The 22,119-nt window shown below is 38.6% G+C and overlaps 4 protein-coding genes across 5 annotated transcripts; 1 reads left to right on the top strand and 3 right to left on the bottom strand.

Annotated features, from left to right (window-relative positions):
• Positions 1-8,497: 8,497 nt before the first annotated feature.
• On the bottom strand, positions 8,498-10,101 carry LOC140015530 (probable inactive patatin-like protein 9). Its single transcript, XM_072068194.1, has 2 exons — positions 9,030-10,101; positions 8,498-8,868 (listed from the first exon to the last, which is right to left on the bottom strand). The coding sequence occupies exons 1-2, from the start codon at positions 9,972-9,974 to the stop codon at positions 8,647-8,649; spliced, it is 1,167 nt and encodes a 388-aa protein (XP_071924295.1). The 5' UTR covers positions 9,975-10,101; the 3' UTR covers positions 8,498-8,646.
• Positions 10,102-14,403: 4,302 nt separating this feature from the next.
• On the bottom strand, positions 14,404-17,141 carry LOC140021696 (chemocyanin-like). The gene is made up of 4 exons (XM_072072987.1): positions 16,744-17,141; positions 16,378-16,598; positions 15,515-15,716; positions 14,404-15,043 (listed from the first exon to the last, which is right to left on the bottom strand). The coding sequence occupies exons 3-4, from the start codon at positions 15,693-15,695 to the stop codon at positions 14,571-14,573; spliced, it is 654 nt and encodes a 217-aa protein (XP_071929088.1). The 5' UTR covers positions 15,696-15,716; positions 16,378-16,598; positions 16,744-17,141; the 3' UTR covers positions 14,404-14,570.
• LOC140020951 (mavicyanin-like) lies at positions 16,366-16,918 on the bottom strand. The gene is made up of 2 exons (XM_072071620.1): positions 16,744-16,918; positions 16,366-16,598 (listed from the first exon to the last, which is right to left on the bottom strand). Exons 1-2 carry the CDS (start codon positions 16,916-16,918, stop codon positions 16,366-16,368), a joined length of 408 nt encoding a protein of 135 aa, XP_071927721.1.
• Positions 17,142-18,152: 1,011 nt separating the features above from the next.
• Positions 18,153-22,114, top strand: LOC113733439 (ribosome-recycling factor, chloroplastic). Of its 2 annotated transcripts, none has more exons than XM_027259810.2 (11): positions 18,153-18,357; positions 18,450-18,573; positions 18,832-18,898; positions 19,084-19,179; positions 20,051-20,148; positions 20,280-20,391; positions 20,570-20,611; positions 21,088-21,144; positions 21,217-21,267; positions 21,535-21,591; positions 21,860-22,114. In XM_027259810.2, the coding sequence occupies exons 1-11, from the start codon at positions 18,270-18,272 to the stop codon at positions 21,875-21,877; spliced, it is 810 nt and encodes a 269-aa protein (XP_027115611.1). In that variant the 5' UTR covers positions 18,153-18,269; the 3' UTR covers positions 21,878-22,114. The 2 variants fall into 2 exon arrangements, with proteins under 2 accessions (XP_027115611.1, XP_027115617.1); XM_027259816.2 differs by having other exon boundaries at positions 18,154-18,357; positions 18,465-18,573.
• The last annotated feature ends 5 nt before the right edge of the window (positions 22,115-22,119 follow it).

Consider the following 22,119-nt stretch of genomic DNA (forward strand, 5'->3'; position numbering starts at 1 on the left):
GTCTCGTGTGTCGACTCATGATTCATGTATACGAGCTCCAGATGATCAGATCGTAGATACGCACGGATCATTTCCAATCTAGTTAATGAATGACCACGCCATGACTTTTGTCTACGGACCCTACCCTTCTGATTTCTTTAATCCATAATATAATATGAGTAAGTTAAAATAGGAGAGGAGTACCAGCTGTACCATGCATAAAAAATACTGCTGATTACTGATCAGACGCGTCACCGTGAAAATCTTGGTCCGCCGTTTCTGCTGCCATATGCGTGCCATGCGTTTTAGAAGAAGCATGCATTTGCACAATTTCGAACCACATGAGTTTCAGCAAAACTTCTCAAGTTCTTGCTTCCTTTCAGCAATCTCAAGATATCCCTCCTATTTCCCCAATGAACTGAAATAGTACAACGCAGCTTCAGAAAAAAAAAAACTTGCCTTTAGTGGTTTCGTCCAAACATTTTTTGTTTCTCGAAAGCACCCACTTATATGAGTTACTTAAGTGCTAAAAACATTCGTTTGCTGTAATCGGTAGTGTCTTCCTGAGATGCTTGGTTCCCAATGCACCCAAAAAGGAGAAAAAAAAAAAAAATCAGATAGTGATCATAATATCATACTCAGAAATCAGGAATTTTTTTTGAGTCCCCACGTGCTGATCAGCCTCTCAACTTCAATTCCGGGTAAATTATAGCATGAAGGGGGAAGCTATGATCAGATGAATGAAAAATCCTGGGAAAAATAAATTTTAAGGGGGGGAAACAACTTGGGTGGGCTTAATTGGCTCTGCCTCGCTATTTTGGATCTACTAAATTCATGCATGGTCGTCTTTAATTGGTTTCGTATCCGGCCTCAATTAAACGGCACTAATGTGTATTGAACGCCCACTGCAATCAATAACATGTTACAAGCAATTAATGGGATTTTCTCTAGTGCTTGCTTAATTGTGAGCTGTGATAAAACATGACGTTATTAAAGAGCCGGTATTTAATTCTCAAAGCATTAAGTGTTTGGATTGTGTTTCGATCTGGATAGAGATAATAAACGCGTGCTATGAACTAATTTAATTATGGAATTTCCCTGGGAATTGACTGTGCCTGGCATTGTAAGTACCGTTTACCGCATCCACGATCGAATATATTTAATAGAGCGTAATGCATATGTCACATAATCACTTTATGATATTTCATTGCACCATTGCTCTCATTACATATTATACTCTACAGAGTATAATAATATGAACTCACGATCAAATTACATATTTATTTTAATAATTTACGATGCATATTCCATAAAATTTCAAGTTTTAAAATTGTCAAATGAGATCACACAGCCAGTCTAAAGGTCATGATATGCATCGTAATTATTAAAACTCCCACTATACCCCCACTATGGGAGAGGGTGTAATGGTTAGGTGTAATAAAGGGTATTAAACCTACTCTATGCATCCATAACCAGTCTTTTTTTTTTTTATTCATCCATTTTTTTTTTCGCCATTCTCTCGCGTGATCAATTACATTTATTCCCTTTGCTATTATTATTTATATATTAATTTTAATCTTATTAAACTTATTCTTTATTTATTTCTATCTATTGTACTTTTTTTTTTTATTGAAAGTAATAATTATCATAAAATCTATGTATAACAAAATGTGTATTATCCATGCACACGGACTACTTTATATATTATTTAAATCAGTATGCCTAGATTATTGAATAAATTAATTTATAATAACGACATTAACAAATTCATATCGTAATAACATAGTGTTTAATCAACTATAAATAAAAAAAAAGTAAATAAAAAATATTAATTTCTTAATTGTTTGGATATACTTTTAAAAATTAAGCAATTCAAAGTTCTAGTTTGCTAATATATTTTTTAATAGTTAAATTGCTAGTAATATACACTTTTTCGATTACAATAGGTATATATCAGTTTTTAAGCTATATAGTTTGTCTTGAATTTTCTAGTAGTGGAAATGAATTTACTGATATCAGTTTTTAAGATGAACACGGGACATAAAACAGAATTTTCTAGTAGGACACTTTTGTCTTAAGATGTCAAATAGGGGGCAAATTAATTATTTAATGAGTTTAAAGGGACAAAACACAACTAAAGATAAAGTTTAGGAGGGTTTAGTGTAATTAACTCAAAAAAAGTAAAAAAAATAATAACATATGAAGTTGCTTCCCTCGTCAAAATCATCCCATTTGGATTCAGATTTCGTACCAAAAAAAAAAAAAGTGAAGGGAAATCATTCAGTAGATTTTCTGGTAGTTTAGACGCACCCCAAAAATAAAATAAAACAAAAACAAGTTTGAAGCTAAAAATTTGCTATCGCCTGCTGAATATGTATTAGTTCGTTACCATGATTTTCACTTCGGTGCTATAAACAGAATCGTTATGCCCCGTGTTCATCTATTTTCTTATGCCCATAATACTCTACGATGCGGTCCATCAATCTTGTCAAAGCCCAGTCAATCGACTAAATCAATGACGAGAATAATAAATTGTTCGTGCCCAGGAAAGAAAAGAATTCGTTGTCCAATACAGCTGAACAAAAAAGCGACTACTTCTAAATGCTAGGAGACAATAGCGTAAAGCTTTTACTACAGTTTACTATAAGGGCATGTATTCAGGCGGTAAATCTGTACCCTTGTACTGCACTTGTTGACACATACCACTATGCGATTAAAGGCTCGGAGTTGCTGAATATAGATCGACATTTGCTTTGTTTGCAGGCTGTAGCTTGGGTATATGCTTGACAAATGACAATGAGCAGATCACCCCTACAACTTCAAATTAATACGATGATCAAATGCAACAGTAGCTTAGAAGGTATTCTGGTGGACCAACAACAAATAAAAGTGCAGGCCAAGAAGAGTAGATTAGACCACAGTTACATTTGTTGTTTCTTTTACTTTGGTAACTTCCGTAGGAGGAGCCGCCAAAACAATGTTAACTAAAGCTAATAAAAATGAAACTTGAGTCGTGTTTAATAGCACTGTTCTATAAACTATTTCACGAGGTTGAAATGTTTCTCTAGCATTGAACAAACCTTCTTCTTGTTATAAATAAAAAGGATCAGAACTAGCAAATGTTGCGTAAATCCAACAGAGAGTGGAAGAAGAAGAAGAAGAGAGTTGCCAGAAAGGTCCCACGCTAGTTACCAATTTAATACAAATCCAAATAAAAACTAAGCATTATAAGATGACGAGAAGTCTATTTGATTTTTCAACGCGGGACAAGATCTTTTGAAATACTCCTTTATTTGCAACAAATTCTTCCAAGATCTATAATAGTTTTTGGCTCGAGTCGTGATAAGGAACCGGATCTGCGTGCAATTATATATTGTTCAAAAGAAGAGTACACATCACTGCAAAACTGCTGTTGTATGTACTCCTCTGTTTGGTAAGCTTAGCAAGTCTCAATATCATACGTTACGCTTTTGCCTGCTGAAAGCTGATCAATTATTAGGTAACCAATGTTTCAGACATGCTTTTCGTGTTAGAATGTGTATGTTCTAATAATACAAAATAAGGGGGATTAATTTGTGTATAACATAGTTCACGGTCGTCAGTCATGATGGTTCAATTCAAGTATGGCTAAAGCGGAAAGGATTTTTATATGCCATTGCCATTGTTGTTCGCTTGTTATTGGATCAAAGGCTAAAAAAGTTGTGAAATGCCAATTGGTTTGGTGGGAGTGGGTCGACTCCTGGGAGAATCACTTGAGTCTAAATCAAATCGGTTCTTGTCTTCTTTTGCTTTACCCACCTTAATGAATACGCTTCAATTTTGGATTAGCTGTTACTTTTGAGTAAAGCTTCACGGCAACGGACTTTCGATTATGTATCTGGTCACTGCTCGACCAGTATGACTTCCCACTAGCCAGTAGTCTTGAAGTCACATTTCATTTACTCCATTATTACGTAAATTACTTTCGTTTCCTTCTTGCTAATGTGATTATGATCTGGAAACGGATGTCAGCAGTAGAAAGAGCCTATCACTCTCTTTTGCTTTTTCTGTTTTTGGGGCGACAGCAACCATTTATTCTACTTTTACACTAACTTACTCGGTTGGAGAATCCTATTGCACTCTCTGCATTCTTTTTTTCTTTAAGAACAAGGAAGCCCCGTGATTTCTTGTGTTGCACTAGGCGGAATTTGAACCTCTAATCCAATAATGCATGGGAGAGTTTTAAAGAATATCTCTCTTGGCCATTGGATCAAGACCCGATTGTTCAATTGCTCTCTTCTAAACCTACCTTGTAGAATTTAGAGTCAACATCTTGGGGAAGTTTCAGACCACAGTCAATTGCTTCACTCTTTTGTGTGGTACTAATCACCAAACACATCGAGCCAGTATTGCAGGTAGGGGTTGAAAAAGTGTCGTTTTACCGTAAGAGGGTTCCTGAATCTATGAGGCCTTCGCAAAAGAAGGATAAGACCACCTAAAAATAAGTTATGATAAGAGGCCATCACGGAAAGGGGAAAAAGGCCTATCAACTTGAAATAAGAACCTAATCAAAGCTTTCCCTTTACAATCCTTGCTTGATTTGCATCTATGGATGCAATCCCACATTTAATACCATCTTTAGGACTTGTTTGGATCGTAAACTTTTGAAGTTTTTATACAAAAATATATTATAAGAATGCGATTTATGTAAGATAAAATGGTGATTAAAAGATGTGTCGATGAAAATTTTCAAACAACGTCTTAGTTGTCAGGATTTTATTTTATTTTTGGATATTTGACGAATTTAATGTTCTTTTGGGTCTAACAGGATATAATCTACGTATCTATTCGGTTTCACGTGCTGAATTCCCAAGCTGTCAAATGCAGATGCGTGGTTGTTTCATTCAGTCTGGTCAAGCAGAGAAAGATTTAACTGCTTGAAAATACCAAAGATCCTTCCCAAGACAACAACTGAAGTCACTCCATTAGTTCTACTAATCCATCAACGTATACAAACATTCCAACTGATTGAGGACCATAACCTAAGCTGCTGCATCATCGTCTGACGCATATTCTTTCCTTTTCTCTCCTCTGGTCGGAGGTCGATGTAGCCTGCAGTCCTCCAAATGTGTTGTTATGAAAGAGAGAAAATCCCCAGCAATTCAACAAATTATTGATGGGTTCCTGCCAAAATCTGGCCGAGACATAATATGGACACCGGCGCAGAGTGTGACTGTATGATGATTGATTTTTTCTATGTAGATTCTGTAAGCCCATGGCTAACTCCAAGAGGGCTTCTGTTTTAAACAGGACTAGTTTACTTCTTTTTTTTTTCTTTTTTTTTTTGTTTCCCTTCTTTTTGAGGGGAATTATATATAACCCCAGCTGTACTGACCAAGTTCCATATCTATAGATCTTGTCGGGTTCAGGTGATTTTTTTTTTTTTAAAAAAAAAATCTTCCAAGTTCCAATCCAATCACCCTGTACAACAGGCCAAGAAAGTTGCAAATTAGAGCAAGTCAATCAGATTTTAACCTCAACCTCTTTAAGTTCTCCACCCTGTAGAGTAGATTATGTTATATAAATGTTATCGTTGTCATAAAAAAAAATATAGATTCTGAGCAAAAAAAAATAAAATAAAATCACCTAAAACAGATAGTATAGCTAGCCTAGCTAATCCGTCTGTTGAATTATAGGCAAACATTAGCTGATAAGCTCTCATTTTTAACCTTCTCTAGTTGTGCGAAATTTTGCTACTTCTTGTGTAAGTCCCGATGCGAGTTAATCAAAAGCCAGATCTTAGTAATTGCGATTCTTTTATTAGTATTAGTAAATGACGAAAACGTCCTTCCAAGCAAGTGGCAGAAATCATGCATTTTGTGATTTGACTGGATATTTTAGCTACAACATACAGATTTTTTCACAAATTTAGAAGACCTCTGTAATTTGACTGGTTTGCTTATAATGTTATAGGTTCGGGATAACATCAAGAAAAAGCTCTCGGTCGGGTTTCTGAAATAAGGTTAGCTTTTTGGGTATCAAGTCATTTGTGTGGTTTTCTAATATTTGTCACTACGGAACAACATCTGCATCCTGGAATACCGAAAGTGCAATAAGCGCAACTGAAGTAGCCGACACAACCCAGACCTCAACTCTAAAAGAATACAAATGGATGTTGTAATACAAGCAATGGAGACAAAGAAAAGAGACAGCTCAACCACTTTGGCACCCTCACCGTCTACAAAGTCCAGTGAAGGAACCAGTGGTATAACCCCTGCAAAACAAAATGAAAAAACCACCAAGAAGTAACGTATCTGAATGCTGCCCATTATAGCATCTAAAAGATTTGACTACTATTACTATCACTAAATAAGTGCACATACATAATATCCTTTTGAACTACTCTATTATCTATCTAGATCATGGGAAACCTATTTGTCCGTACATTTTTGGGAATTTGCTGCATCTACTTATTTGTCTTTGGGAACTTGCTGATTCTAATATTGGGTGGCTCTTATGTTGTTTGTCTCGTAAGCGTACCTGTCTCTAATTATATCACACAGTGTATTATTTTTAGTTCAACGAAAACACTTCTTTAACCACAGGCACAAAACACCCGTGCGATGCGCGGGCACTCCCCCCTAATATAACACGATGCAAACGGGCTTCAGTGTCGTGGTTATATGTCGCGTAACTGCTCAATGCTCAACGTGAAAGACAGTTTTGTTAGCTTCGTACGGGAGTTTTGGTTGTGATTTTTGCCCGGCATCATTTATATTGAGCAATAGGTCAGCTTGGAAATGGCAAAAGCATGTTGTTTAATGCATTGCAGCATTGATTGCGCTATCAATTCAGATCACTACCCTAAAATCCAAAACAAAAAAATTACTGGTAGTAAATGAAATTCCAAAATTTTCTGTATGTGGAGCTGAAGGTCCCCACTGCATAAATTCCGCGGAGGGCCAGTAATGAATGCTACGATAACAATGGCAAGCTACTTGGTTAATAATCCTAGCCGGCGAGTCCACATCAGCCAGGTTGGCTGAGCTAAACTATAGCTAGTTCCAAACTTACACCTCTCGCCAAACATTTTGTCTTAACCGTAATTCTTGTCTTACTCAGCGTTGTGAAACGTCTACTTAGCATCGGAAAAAAAAAAAAAAAAATCCCATCACTCCATATTCAGATATTCTTTCCACCGTACGCACAATAAATTACCTCTCTCTCTCTCTCTCTAGAATCATATATTGTGCAAATTAATCAGCTGGGAGCATAAATGAGAAGAAAGAGGGAAAAGAATTGACTGTGTTTTTGTTGTTGGAGAGGGTAGGGGTAGGGTCAGCGAGGCTCGTGGCAACACCAGCTGCAAAGCAGCCAAGTACTAAGTGGTACCGGTTCCCCTCACCCCACCGAACTTACCTACCAAAGGCAGATGAAGGCTGGAAGCAAATTCAAATTCACAAACAAGGAATGCCGTACAATTGGCCACAGCAAAAAACTGAAATAACGTAATTACAAACAAACAAACAAAAAAACTGTCGATTACGATTGGATATATATATATATAATTAGGCTGCAGCGTACTATCTCAGCGCTATTTTAAGTTTCCTAATTCGTGCCGGTGCACGTCAATGCTGTTAAGGAGGTTTGCCGGGGAAGGTGTTACGTGGAGTTCCCCCATTCAGGACTACAGCAATGGTACTTTTTGCACCGACCTTTTTCCCTCCGGCCCTTATCCATTTCGTGAAGAATTATGGCTGACTGGTACATTTCTCTGCCTTTTGAGCAAGTGTAACAGTAGCCATTGCGATTTATCCTCCGCCTCATCTTCACAGCTCATGATTCTTAAATAAGTGTACAGAATTCTTTCGGCACTCCCAATACGGCGCCTTCTTCGACATTTCCTAAATCATGTCAAATGATGCAGGTACCATACTTTAAAACTGCAATCAATAGGTAACCAACCATGCCCATGCTCTGGTGTAATTTTAGATTGGAATGAGATATCATGACAGAGTTGTCTTGTGATAAGATCAAAAAGAAGAGGCAGAGGGGATGCCATTGAAAAGTTTGGATGTGCCAATATCAGCCCTACATATTTATTATTTCATTCTCAGCCCTAATAAAGAAAAGTCAAAGTTTAAGGATACAAGCACTTCTTCTCACCCATCACTTGACAATACTAAAAAATTTTAACAATACACGTATTGTCTGTTCGATTTGTTACGAGAAGGGAGTGATATGACATCGTAAGCCGTAAACAATCCGTACCACTCCCAATTCAGCAAGGATCAAGTCTGCAGCGTAGGAATGGGTTTTTACCATATGGGGTGATTTCCAATTCATCCCACCAATTGGAGCATACAAAAGGCTAAGGGCAACCGAGAGAATTGCTGGACTTTTTTACTTATTTGGCTACTAACTACAGCGCTACTCCTACTAATACGTCCAAACAATAGCAATAGCTAAAATACTCGGAACTCGTTAATTGCATTTCCTAGAGGCGTTAATCTCCGTAAAACAGCCAGTTCATGTAAAGTTGACAAGGAAACAAAACTAGAAGAGTTAATTATATGTTACTGCTGCTAGTCCAATCAAAAAGCTACACCAAAACAAGATATTCTACTTTAACCCCATAAAGTTTAAAGCACCAAAAGAGCAAAAAAAAATAAAAAAATAAAAAAAAATCTAACGGCCGTTAGCCAGAGGACTAACGGCAGTTTCCTTGCACGGACTCGGCGGCAGACTAGTCCTCCCCGATGCAACAAGCCGTTGAACAAACCCCGCTATCCTCTGTCCGTTAGTCTCCGTCAGCAACCGTTTCCCGCCAAACGGTAATGATTCCACGCCTCTCTCTTCCATCACATCCTCCTCTTTCTCCCCCACTCCTCCACTCACGCAACCGTTCGCCTGCAAATTTTACTAACTGTCAATAACTGACTAGTTAACTCCCCGACCACATTCGGTTTTCTGGTTTTTTTTTTTTGTTTTTTTGTGGAGAAAGAAAGGGGGGAAGGGGGGGTTTTAGTGATGTATAATTAACATGTTAAGATAATTAGTGGAAACCGTACCTGGATTCTGACGTAATCGTTACGGTTCCAGCAGAAGGCGTTTCCAAGCATTTGGTCTACCGTTTCGGAGACGCCATCAAGAACAATGCTGACGACTGATGACGTTGAGCAATCACCGTTAGCGCGGAGTTTCAAGCTTGACGGACCATTGCCCAGGGAAAGCACCAGCAGGTCATCGACGCCGGTGACGGAGGGGAAATCACGTTTGTTATGCAGGACGTGAGTGACGGCGGCGGCCGCGGGATTGTTCATGACGAGACCGCCGTCCACCGCCAAGCAAGAGGTTTTGCCGTCGACTGATTGCAGATGGAAAGGCTTGAAGAGGGAGGGGGTGGCTGACGTGGCACGACAGACCTTCCACAACTCGAAGTCGTAACTGGGGGACTCGGAAGCGCCGGCGCGGGAGAAAACGAATGGCGCGGAGCTGTTCAGGTCAAAACAGGGAACCAGGAGAGGCTTGCACGTGTCCTTCAAGGTCAGGACCTTGCCGTCCTCCCTCCGGAACGCCTCCTCCAACACCATATCCATGCTCCTGCCAGAGAACCTCTGTCGGCGGCGGAAGACTCCGAGGGTGGCCTTGACTTTAAAGAGGCGGGACTGGTTTTGGGAGACGAAGTTGACGGCGTCCCTGGCGGTGAACAAAGGACGTCCATAACCGTCGTCGGCAGCGAGCATTGCGGCGTAGAGAGCTCCAATGCCAGTGCCGGCGATAAGATCGAAGAAATCGGCAATGCGAGATTGGGAGTCAGCGGATTTGGCACGGATCTGGTCTTCGAGAAGGATCAAGGAATGAGCGGCGAAGATGGCGGTGGGGGAGCCGACACCGCCGCCGTCGATACAGAGAATGCGAGTCTTCTTGTGGGGTTGGCAGTGATGCAACCACTGTTGCTCGAGCTTGGAGAAGATTTCCAGCGTCACTTTACTCAGCTCCAACCCTCCTTCCATTGGTCGTTTCTCTTCGCAGTTTGAACTACTTACTAGTAGCGTAGAGAAAGTTGGAGAAAATGGAGTAGACTTAGACTGGCAGGAGTTTGCGGTGGTCGGTGGGAGTGAAGTAGAATAGTAGTAGGCTAAGAGTAGAGTAGGGTTAGATATTTGAGTGAGGAGTCATGCGGAGGAGGAGGAAGTGCATGCGGACTGGGGAGTTGTGGCAGGGAAACAGAAAGAGAGAGAGTCAGACAGCAAAGGAGAAGGAGAAATCCGTGAAAGAACGAAAGATCACGCAATGCTACTGACCCTGAAATGTTTCATTTAATGGTGCCCAGTGTGCATTACATACTCTGGTCTGGTTTTTTCTTTCTTTCCTTTTTTTTTTTTTTTTTTTTTAAATCTCCTGACAATTCAGGACGGAGGAGGAGGGGGAGGGAGAAGAACTATTGGGATTGGGACTGGAGACTGGAAAGTAGTAAATGGCGTGGGGAAACTGGAAAGGGCCGGGGAATGCTGCGGTTAATATTTGCTACTCCTAGCTATAGTCTCCGGACTACAACTGATATCACAAGTACTTTTTTTGTTTTTTTTCATGAACCTTTCTGTCGTGCTACTGGCTACTGCTACTACCAGTCTGCTCTCCATACTATGTTGCTACTATTTACGTAGCGAAACATATATATTTCCTTTTTGTGCGACCAAGTAAAAATGGTGGGAAGGCACTAAATTCTCTGCGGGTGCGAGTGTGTGTGGCTGCTGACTACTAGTCCAGTCCAGCAGGGGACGGTATAGCATTTTTTTATTTACTCGCTGCTATGAAAATTGAAAACTGAAAATTATGCTCTGAATGATCCATCATCCCCAGTCTTGATGATTTTTACTCCTATATTAAGTGTAAAATTCAAATTTCTAATATCTTACTTAGTTGGCAGAAAAGGGATTTTTTTTGTTAAAAAACCCATTACATTTTTCGTGAACTCATTTTTTAATCACTTTTTTACTTTATATACATCAGATTGCTATAGTATATTTTCTACAAAAACTCCAGAAAATTGCAATTCAAACACAACCTTAGTAGTTTCCCTAATTAGATTTTCAAGTCCACCCTTTTCCTCCGTCTCCTTTGTAAGGACTGGAATTTGCTATTAGACTAACAAAAAAAAAAAAAAAGATATAAAACTTAACTGTGCCGGCAATAACTATTTAACTTGAAAAGAATTAGGGTGTGTTTGGATTGCATTTTTCGTTATTTTTCATGGAAAAATTACTGTAACGATTTGATAAATGTGAGGGAAAAAAGTGATAGGAAAATATGATCACGAAAAACGATAATATTTTCCGACGGAAACAAGCAATCCAAACACACCCTATAGAAACTTCAGTAGGCTCAATTGTAGTTGAATTCAGCTGAAATTTTTTCACTGTCCACCCGATTACTTTCTAAAGTAAAACTCCAGTTTCACGACCCTAAAGGCTCGTAGACAGACCGTTACTACCTGCATGGTTGGTTATTGTACCCGGGAGGGGAAGTTACTGCGTCCTGCCATTCTTATCTTTTACCTTTCTGTAACCGGTAGTTGTTGCTAAGTGTTTAGACTTGGAATCTCCCTGCATTTCATAATTCATATGGTACTATGATTTACTCTATCGCATTAACTTCTTCGCAGTTGACTTTGTTTGATTTTCTGTGCTCATTTTTCTTTATTATTATTTTTTAACAATTCCCGTAAGTAAGTAAGTTGGAGAGCGCAATTGGTGCACGTGCGACGGCGCTCGTTGCTCATCGGATTCTAGGAATCCGGCGACCACGGCTTTTTGGCCGGATTCAACCTTGGTTTCTCGTGAATATTACACTGTCTATAACTCCATGTCTTTTTCTTGTACTTTACTTCTTTTTTAATTTTTGCCAGCTTCCTTATTTGTTTCTAGGGTGTCCGCCTGTGTCTGTCTGCCTCCTAGTAATCTTTTTATTTTGTAAAACCAAAAATAAAAATAAATAAAAATAAAAATAAAAATCGTTCCTCAAACAAATGCTCGACTTATCCTACGTTTGCTCAATCACGGATGGGGTGTCAACCACTAACAAAGCACTAATGTGTTCTTCAAGAACACAGCCCGTTTAGATCGAAATTTTTTCCATCATTTTTTTAATTTTGTAAATATGTTTCTGAGATTAAAAAAATTTTATTTGTTGGAAAACACAGTTTTAATTTTTTAAAATCATGTCTCCAAAAAAAAATGTCCTTCAAAATCGAGCCAGTAATTTCCTTCATTCCGGTATTTCGATGTGTAATTTCAATTGGTTACCTCCATAAAAAGGAAAAAAAAAAATGAAACAAAGATTTAAGAAGAAAGAAGAATCAATAATGTTATGAGTAAATCTTATATATACATATTATTAATTATCATCGTTGGATTCATGACATGTGTACAAAAAAGTTGAATTTCAAATTCAAATTTTACATAATCGTCATTAATTCAGTGCTATTCAGTGTAAGAAATATTAATTCTAATGTTATACCAGAAAATCAAATTTTGAACTCACTTTTGCTTGCATGTCAATTTCGGGATTTTTTTTATTATTATAACTTCAATACACATGGAGAATTTATCTGCCTATTCTTGCTACACACTTATTAGTATACATACATTACCTAACTCGTAATCGAATAAAGTTTATGAAATAAGTCAGGGGCTATCATAGAAATTTAGAAATTAACTTGCACCGCGGCATACCTTCTTCATCTCTGCTCTAAACTGTCAAAGCGGTAGAAGAACGTCCACAAGCAACAAAGACACGACCCAAGTACAAAGGAGTTTTCCCTTTTCTTATTCTTCCCTTTACGCAAGCTAACACTACACTACAGAAACAATCAAAGTATCGTTATGGTACCAAAAGGGATCGACTTGGGATATTTTTCATGAAATGTGATGCGAGCAAACAGGCCAATTAGGTCGGATGATCACAATTTTACACTGCTTCAATCATACCCATTTTTGTGTTCCTCCGCGCTCAGCTGCCAATTCCTGCATTAAACTTTCATAATATGTTAGGAGTATACGTTATTTGACAGTTAAAGGGTTCTTAGCGCACCCACAACTGATGATATTCCCCCCTACGTGAATGTAACATATCCATCATTCAAAATTGCATCCATCATCTACATGCAAGGAATCCGAAACAAGAATGTGAGACAGAATGATGCCTCAAAATTTCCTCCAACCGTTTCCCATCTTTAAGCCAATGACAGCACAAGCTTTGTTAACAGCTCAACGCACGGTTATGGTTTTGAAGTGTCGGATGAACGATCCTGCAGAAAAATCTCTTGTTCACCCGTCTGCATGCGTGCTGACTTCTGCTCATCGCTCCTCCTGGTATTCAAATTGGATCATGAAATAGAGCTGCCGTAATCAGCCAGCACCTATATAATCTGCCGCAACTTTTTTGTGCCTTAAATGTCAAATCCACAATCCTCTTTAACTCTCACGATCGGGCTGATCTGTTCTGCTTCTTGTACTTTCCACATTTCTTGGAAACTGCAAATATAATGTTATAGGGCGAAGCTTGCCTTTTGGATCAAAAGAGAGCTTTGAACTAGAAGCGCGAGTGTCAAAACCAGAAACCATTCCATTGTCAAGACTGACCTGAATATGAAGACAAAAACAGAGAAGTAAGACACGGTCTCACATGGATGTGCGGGACAATTCCCAGAAGTGACTTGACGTTGTTGTGCTTCAATCAATGTAGACAACTTGGATTGAGTCAAACAGGAATTGATAGAAGCACAGACCGCGAACGAACGAGTGCTCAGCATGTGGATCCCATGACAAACTTTCAACGTCAGCACCAACCGACCGACCTTTCAATATTATTGTTAGTACCATTTTTTTTTTCTCATGATAATAGAAATCATGCAGCATACATCCAGTTCGCGTAATCGTAAGAGGAAAAAAAAAAAAAAAAAAAAACTCTATCAATTACCTCACATTACTACTTGCTCTTTGCCAAGCACAAATTTCATCATATTTCTCTCTTTAGACAACAAATGATTTTGGGGTTTTTATATTTAGATTCTAGATTTAACATAAATTATTTAATAAATTCATACAAATTCTGCATTCCAAATGCATTGAGTATGGGCGGGGTAGGGTCAATCTTCCCCAATCTAAATTTGGGCCAGCTGTGTATCGTGCAAGCCCAAGGTGTTGATGCTGAGGGCCGATGACACACGCATGTATGAGTAACAGATCATGGGCCAACACTCAACCCATTGTTTTGAAGCCCTGAAAACAGGACCTGAAGAGTCCATCAAACAAAAGCCTCCATTTTTTTGGTTTTAGAAAAAACTCTTAAACACACACAACAGTTTCCTCTTTACATATTGATGATATTATAGCGCTGCCAAAAAAGGTTAAAAAGTAGCCGTCTCTTTGTCGCTAGTAATTCGAATCATGATGCGTATGATATGTTTAAGAGCTCGCTTAAATTGTAGAGGGAAATGCTTTGCTTTAGGAGAATTGCCACACTAATAAAAGTTGTGCTAGATGAATAAAGAACCGCGACACCAACTCTAATAAAAAGCGAGGGATTTTAAACGTGCAATTTGTCTTCTAACCAACGAATCCATTAAGCCCTGCCGCCAGTACCAAAGTAGACAACCAGAAATGAGCCCTCATCTGCAGCCCCCTGGGTGAATAAAAGGCCGAAGCGCTACTGGGAGCCGGAGCAGGAGAAGCGCTTCCAGGCGAAGTCGAGGGCGGAGAAGGCAACACTGAGGCTGGCGGAGGCGGCAATGTCGAGGGCGGCGGGGGTGGACTCGGAAGTGGGACGGAAGGAGTGGGGATAGGGGCCGGAGTGGGAGAGGGTGAGTGAGCTCCAGCTCCGGGGACCCTAATGTCAACCTTCTGTCCAGATTGACAGCGACCCGTAAGGTTGCAGATGAAGTAATAGTGGCCGGGCCTCTGAATGAGGAATGAATCATTGCCGGAGACCCAGGTTGCATAAGCATCCGTGGAATTACACGAGTTGAAATTCTTGTGAGTCACTCGTACCACGTTGTGAAACTGTTTGTTGTATTCAAACACTGCAAAACAAAAACAAAGTAATACTACTATCATCATCATTTGGAACTTCAACTTACGTTCCTTTGAAAGCTCATTACATCGATCACGTAAATGCAAAAAGAATTGTGTGCTATGCTACCCTATGGATGAGCGGTAAATATGTGAATTTAGTCGGGTCAACACTTTCAGCCAATTGAAAATTAATTAATTAATTCCTCTCTATTGCATCATGGGAAAACTGAATATTCCATTAATGCTTTAATCTGTAACTTTGTTCCAACCCTAAACCATACATACATATACACACCAAGAGATTTGGCTTTACTGTTATTTTAATTCTCAAGACCAGGGAAAAAAAGCTAAGGAAGAAGGCAGCAATGAAGTAATTAACACCGAAGTCCATTAACTTGATGAAACTACCACCCAACCCAAACAGACAGCGACGACAAGAACAAGGAATGACGAATACTAATTAAAAACGGATGGCTTACAGATGATGTCCCCGACATGGAAAATCTTTGTAGCGGCCCAAGTTTTGTAGTCAACGCGGCCAATATTCGTCCAGCCAGCAGCATCACCAACTGTGTACACATGAGCCTTCGACTTCTGACAAACACTACTACTTACCATCAACAAGAAGGAAAGAAAAAGAGCTTTCTTGGCGAAAACCATGGCCGCTAATCACCGAAACCACTGCAGAGTGTATGTGTGGATGTATTAGCGATAGAGGAGACTAAATTAAACAGATGTCGTCGGTCATATATATGAGAAAGCTAAACGGCTCAAGAATGGAAATAAAAAAGATTTGATTGAAGATTTCCAGTTCAGTGCATGTATCCCGCAAATCTTTAAATCAATGATTCTCTTGCCATAAATTAATTCGGGGCATGATCGAGATTTGAAATCTCTCCACAGGTTTCCTCGAATGTACGTAGCTGGTGCCCGTCAAATGTTACGCCACCATTCTTACCTTCATTGTACTATTTTCTTCCGAAATTACTTGTTTTTACCTTTTTTGTGGAGGAAGGAACTCAGGTTAAACGATTAGGAAATTTTGCCTAGCGTCAAATTATTTTAATATTTGCTTGCTCTGGACCCAGTAATCCTGAATTATTGTAATAAAACTACTCCAAAATATGTTTCTTTGTTATATATATATAAACTACGTAGTAAGTATTGAGAAGATGATCGAAGTACAGCGGGAAATGAAAGAGATTAAGATGTGTAATGATCAAATCAACCACAATAGATTCGTAATCAAGCAGCCTAGCCATAATCCCATTTGTTGGCAACTGTTGTAGTATTAACTAAGCAGCAGGAGGCGTAAATCAGAGGGAGGAGGTTAGTTAATCACGTCGAGGTCTTTAGGGACTCTGATATCAACTTTCTGGTTAGTGAGTGCGCAGTGATCGACGCAGCCGCAGATGAAGAAGTAGTGGCCGTGTCTCTCGATCTTGATGTAGTCATCCCCCGACGGCGACGAGTAGGTGGCTATGGGATTTGCTGCATTGCATGCGTGGTAGTCCGCCCGCCTCACTTCCACCACATTATGAAACCCTGGATCGTACTTGAAATCTGCACAGGCAAGCTACCACAATTTTATCAACAACTGTTCAATCACGTACTGACGGCATCGACGACTACTTATCATCAGCATCAATCTAAAATAAACCGGAAATAGAACCCAACATGATTAGCATCAACTGATAATTGAGCTTACGGATAATGTCGCCAATATGAAATTCCCTGCTAGCAGCCCAATCGTAATAATCCACGTCACGGTCTGAGTTCCACCCGCCAATATCACCAACCGTGTGAACAGTGGAAGCCGCCCCCAAAACAGCCATTGTTATAGCAGTGAGGACAAGCACGACTGCTTCTCTACCAAAATCCATGATTATTATTATGACAACTTCAAACCAAGCCAATCAATTTTGTTTTTATATATGGGTTTGGGTAACTACTGATGGCGTTGGTTGTTGAAGGCAAATCAACTAAAGCTTCAATTCAATGCACTAATGCAAATTTTTTTTTTTTTTTTTTAAAAAAACATCTGGGTAGAGGGCTGTGTTGGTGATGGTATGTATACATAAAACCCTCCGTCTCGCAGTCTCCAATGGACTTTCATATCTCACGGGATCCCCACAGCGTTTGGAGCACTCACAGCAACGCATCATGCATGATCACTTGATGCCTGTCCAACACGATTCCATTAATCCCTACCTAATCAATCTCTTTCTATCTTAATCATAACAACCATCATGCTAATTTGTTTCTTGTGCTTTTACAAGGATCGTCAGTCAACAATACGAAGTACTGTTGGCATATTAAATCAAGACTCAAAATTAGAAAATTTCTATATTGTTATTTAGTAAGTTTTAGTCAAGTTAGGATTTTAGTCAAGTTTATCAAGACAGAGTCGAGAGTCATATTATCGTGTTTAGTTGAAAAGAGTGAAGAATTGAAAGTCTTGTTCATATTATACGTTTAACAGATTATTATGGATATTACTATCTGTCTAAAGTCCAATCCCTTTCTTTCTTTTTTCTTTTTTTTTTTTTTGGTTGTTGGTGCTGGAAAGGAAGAAGTTCTATCCGTCGCTATGTTTTTTTTCCGGTTACTAGAAGAAAGCTTTTTACAAATTAAGGAGGAATTCAAGAGGATAAGAATTAAAAATTTTCAGTAAAACAGTGGTAGCCGGTAGGAGATCTAACCTTCTCAAAGATGTGGATCAAGGGCCGAGGGCGGAGCCCAAAACTCAATTCTTTGCAAACCCACATTCACATGGATGTTACTCAGAAATTCGGAACGTCTATCTATTGTTGGACTTAAGATGGACTTGATCAGCACTAGCCCAAAATTTGCTGGACCAGAAACTTCTCAAAAGACTGGGAGATTTTTTTTTTCAAATGCCAAAATCCTCCCAGAACCAGAGGGCTTAAACCAACTTAACCCAACCCCAAAAGAAACCAAACTGTTTTGACCGAACGGGGTTACAGTGTTGATTGCATAAGACGCGCTCGTATTCGAAGCTTTTATCGAAGAAGCGTAGCATTCGTCTCGCGCTTTTGTTCAATCCGTTTTGTCTCGTTTCCCGAACGCCTGTCTTCCGCTGCGGCTTCGTCCGTCTTCTTATCTTCACGTCATATTTCTGCACACTTGACTGGAGTCTTTCTTTCTTCTGCACTCTGATAAGCAGCAAAAATCATTAAAAAAAATACCCCCATTATTCTTTTCTCGACGGCAATGGCTATGAATTTCTCCCCTTCAACCCCCATGGGGTCCATTTATCAGCATAAACCCAAAATTCTTCTTTCCCTGCAACCTCCCCAAGGTTTACCTTTAAACCTCCCTTGTCCTTTTATTTCTTTGTAAGAAATTGCTTGCAGAACTTTAACTATTTACTGCGTTGAAGTGATGTTGCAGATTCTCATCTTTCAGGTTCGAAAAATGTGTCTTGCGGCGCGGCTTCCAACTATGTCAAGCTTGAGGTTAGGCTCAGAGCTTCTGCTGCAAAGCCCCTTGTTGTTAAACACCTCTTGCAGAAGAGGCAAGTGGAATTTTTTGGGATTTCCTCGCTTGTTTCCTTATCTTCATTCCCGAAATTTATTTCTTTTGTGGGTTGGATAGTTTTTACACAGTTGGCTTTTTTTTTTTTCTTTTTTTTTTCAAGCCTGCTTATCTCTCAACAATGTAGGGTTGTCGATTGTCTTCATTTTTGAGAGTTATAGCTTTCTTTCTTTTCTTTCTTTGTTTAGGGATTTAATCTTTTTTTGTTCCTTTTATCTCTGGTTTGAGTGTTTTCCAGACGAGTTTTGAGGTGTGCAACCATAGAAGAAATAGAAGCTGAGAAATCTTTCATTGAAGAAGACGTTGTAAGTGCCTTTTTTGGGTTTTTTTTTTGTATAATAATTTTGCAGAAAGTTCTAAAGTCCTCAGAAAATAAAAGGATAGACCACTTTAATTTTTGCTCCACTTCTAAAGGCGCGTAATGCAAGACTTCAGGATGCTCAATTCCCCCACAAAATTGTCAACTTTCTATATTTGATTTCATTTTCAGAAAGAAAGAATGGAAAAGACTGTTGACACAGTTCGCTCGAGTTTTAATTCTATTAGGACCGGTAGATCAAACCCGGCAATGCTGGACAAAATTGAGGTATGAATTCCAATGTATGAGCTACTTTTGTCTTCATTCTATACCAGGCATAGATGCAGAAATCTACAATTGATTAAATATCAAAAGCAATTCTAGTATTGTTGTATTGGGTACTGCATAAGCACTAAAAATTAGATTAAAAGGCTTGAAGATTTGGAAAGCTCATCAAAGTTGTGAGTATCTGGCAATTTCAATTGTAATTTGTGATTTTATGTGGCTAGAATTAGGCATGCTGAGCCTAAGGCATGTGTAGAATGCAAAAATTAATTTTCAGTTTCATCAGATCAACACAGCTTTCTCAACTTTTTCATGGGCAAATATGGCTTTTGCATTTCAGATATCGAAATTGGAAATTCTACCTTATATCCCATTTCCCAGGAATGAACAGGAATATTTGCTAGGATTATGATCTCAGGTTTTCTTTGGTTACGTCCACTTCCACTCTCCTTCCCCCTTTTTCTTAACTTGTTTCGGCTAGGATTATGGTGTGAAGACATGCAAAAACAGGGATATTTGCAGCATTCTGCAATTTTTGTTGATCTATTGAAGGTAAACCATGGATTGCAGGACTAAAAGCTTAATGCCCCTGATTCTGAATATCTTTGGTTAAAAAGAGAACTGTCATGAATTTTTTCCAATTTTCATGATTAAGGCAGATAAACTTTATATCTATACTTATGATCGTAATTTATTATTCTTTGCCTGATGCAAAAAATTTGACCAGCATAGCAAACGAGCCATTTTTATGACATTTTGAATCAAAAGTTAGTCATCAAAACTATTAAGATTTATTGTTAGGTTTTGTATTGGATACTTCTACTGGCATTTAACATCTATGTACTTACCATTTCTCCCAACCTCTCCTCACTAGGTGGAGTACTATGGAGCACCAACCAACTTGAAGAGCATAGCTCAAATTAGTACTCCTGATGCAAGTTCACTTTTGGTGAAACCCTATGACAAATCCGCGTATGCTTTCATTAATCCATACTTGAAATAGAAGATCAAGTGAAACTCACTTCTGTTGTGTGAAGAAAATGAGTAAGTTTCTTGATATCTGTATCTAATCCATGAAATCTATTTGACTTCTATTGTTTCAGCTTGAAGGCTATAGAAAAAGCAATTGTCAACTCTGACCTTGGTATGACACCAAACAATGATGGAGAAGTTATAAGGCTGGCAATACCCCAACTTACATTAGAGAGGAGAAAGGTATGACCTGCTTTTATGTTGAAAGGAGGACTTCATGGAATTAATGTCGTATGCTAAAACTTAAACTTTTACTACAAATTGAAAATAGTGATATCTGGCAAGTTGAATTATTCCCTGTTTTTGAATAGCCTCAATATCTAAACTTGCATTTCCTCCTCTTTCATCTTTATCTTCGTAGGAACTATCAAAAATTGTGGCAAAACAAGCTGAGGAAGGGAAGGTAAATTTCTAGACATTATTGGATGGGTTGGAATTGCTCAACTATTATGTGTACCTGTTATTCGTTTCATGGTCCCTTTTGGAGCATGTGAGATTTCAAATGAGGTGCTTAGCCTGTAACTCAATTTGCATCAGAAGATACACTTCTCTGGCCTTCTAATGTTTGAGTTAGTTGTGGCTGTCAGTCGATTTTTTACTGTAAAGAACATGTAGTTTTGTACATATGCTCAAAAGTCTTTAGATGATTCATATTACCTTGACAGCATGTTTGAGGCTGCATGGGTAGACTAATTATTGATTTATTGTGGTTGTGCGTGTCCTAAGAGATCACTGAATGATTAATTTTTATTTTTTATACCAGCAAGGTTCACTATGAATATTATGTTTATAGAAATTCGTATAATATGTTATTTCTTTACATTTTGATTACTCTTGTTGGAAAACTAAGCTTTACTGTTCTTTATTTGTTACCTTAAGGTAGCATTGAGGAATGTACGAAGAGATGCCATCAAATCCTATGAAAAACTTGAGAAGGTCTGTACTTTAGATTACTTTACTTCACACTAAATTAGGATTCTCAGTTGTTACCACCTGCTCTACTTCCAGGAGAAAAAGCTGTCCGAGGACAATGTGAAAGACTTGTCCAGTGATCTGCAGGTAATTAATTAATATTGGTGTTCTGTCTCAATAATTACAAGCACTAATTCTATTGTACAATCAGAAAGTGTAACTGTCCAGGAAACACGCGGATATCTATTCTTTGGCGCGTTCTAGTTTTTCTTTCTTGTCCTCGTTTTCTCAAAACCATAGCTGATGTTTTATATTGAGTGCCGTATTTTCTCATGTGTAATCGGTGCCCGTCTTGTTCTCTGGATTGCAAAACTGCTTCTGCCTTTGATTCTTCCCTTGGTTGGTTGTGTGCAGAAAGTGACAGATGAATATATGAAAAAGATTGATTCCCTCTACAAACAGAAGGAGAAGGTGATCTTTCACGTCTGTTATTATGCTGTTTTCATTTGGAGAGAGTGTGTGAGATTTAGTATCTGTCTGTCCGTACCATGAAAGTAGACTAAACAGAATGAAGAAAGAAGGGAATCTTCAAGGATGGCAAATACATCTTATAAGCTACTCCAAAATTCAATTTATGGTTACCGAATTGCTGCATGATAGAAGTATATTTTTTCCTTCTACTGCTGCATTTTCATTCCCTGGATACTCATAATAAGCTTTTCCTTTGACATTTTTCCAGGAGTTGCTGACAGTTTGAGAAGGGGTTGTGAATAGGTATATTGGATTAGCTTGGTGCTGTGTTTGACGTCAAAATCCATTTCTATCTCTCCATCCCTTCCTTCCCCAAGTCCGTTGCAGTCTACCCCATACATCTGTTTAGAAGTCTTTTATGTATTCTTTCGCCTGGATTTTTACATGTATAGCTGCCAAAGATCGAGTTTGTATGTTGGGTTCATGAGCTCTATATTTAATTTGACCCTCAATTTTGTTCAAAGTCGT

The sequence above is a fragment of the Coffea arabica genome, chromosome 1e (genome assembly GCF_036785885.1).
Source record: "Coffea arabica cultivar ET-39 chromosome 1e, Coffea Arabica ET-39 HiFi, whole genome shotgun sequence".
Taxonomy (NCBI): Eukaryota; Viridiplantae; Streptophyta; class Magnoliopsida; order Gentianales; family Rubiaceae; genus Coffea; species Coffea arabica.

Excerpts from the sequence above, each read along its gene's own strand:
- LOC140021696 (XM_072072987.1), bottom strand. The coding sequence starts at position 15,695 with ATGGTTTTCGCCAAGAAAGCTCTTTTTCTTTCCTTCTTGTTGATGGTA. Across the intron at positions 15,044-15,514 it reads CCATGTCGGGGACATCATCT|TGTTTGAATACAACAAACAG; the intron begins GTAAGCCATCCG and ends TTTGTTTTGCAG.
- LOC113733439 (XM_027259810.2), top strand. The coding sequence starts at position 18,270 with ATGGCTATGAATTTCTCCCCTTCAACCCCCATGGGGTCCATTTATCAG. Across the intron at positions 20,149-20,279 it reads AAACCCTATGACAAATCCGC|CTTGAAGGCTATAGAAAAAG; the intron begins GTATGCTTTCAT and ends CTATTGTTTCAG. Across the intron at positions 20,392-20,569 it reads TTACATTAGAGAGGAGAAAG|GAACTATCAAAAATTGTGGC; the intron begins GTATGACCTGCT and ends TTATCTTCGTAG.
- LOC140020951 (XM_072071620.1), bottom strand. The coding sequence starts at position 16,918 with ATGGATTTTGGTAGAGAAGCAGTCGTGCTTGTCCTCACTGCTATAACA. Across the intron at positions 16,599-16,743 it reads TCATATTGGCGACATTATCC|ATTTCAAGTACGATCCAGGG; the intron begins GTAAGCTCAATT and ends TTGCCTGTGCAG.
- LOC140015530 (XM_072068194.1), bottom strand. The coding sequence starts at position 9,974 with ATGGAAGGAGGGTTGGAGCTGAGTAAAGTGACGCTGGAAATCTTCTCC. Across the intron at positions 8,869-9,029 it reads ACGATTACGTCAGAATCCAG|GCGAACGGTTGCGTGAGTGG; the intron begins GTACGGTTTCCA and ends TAAAATTTGCAG.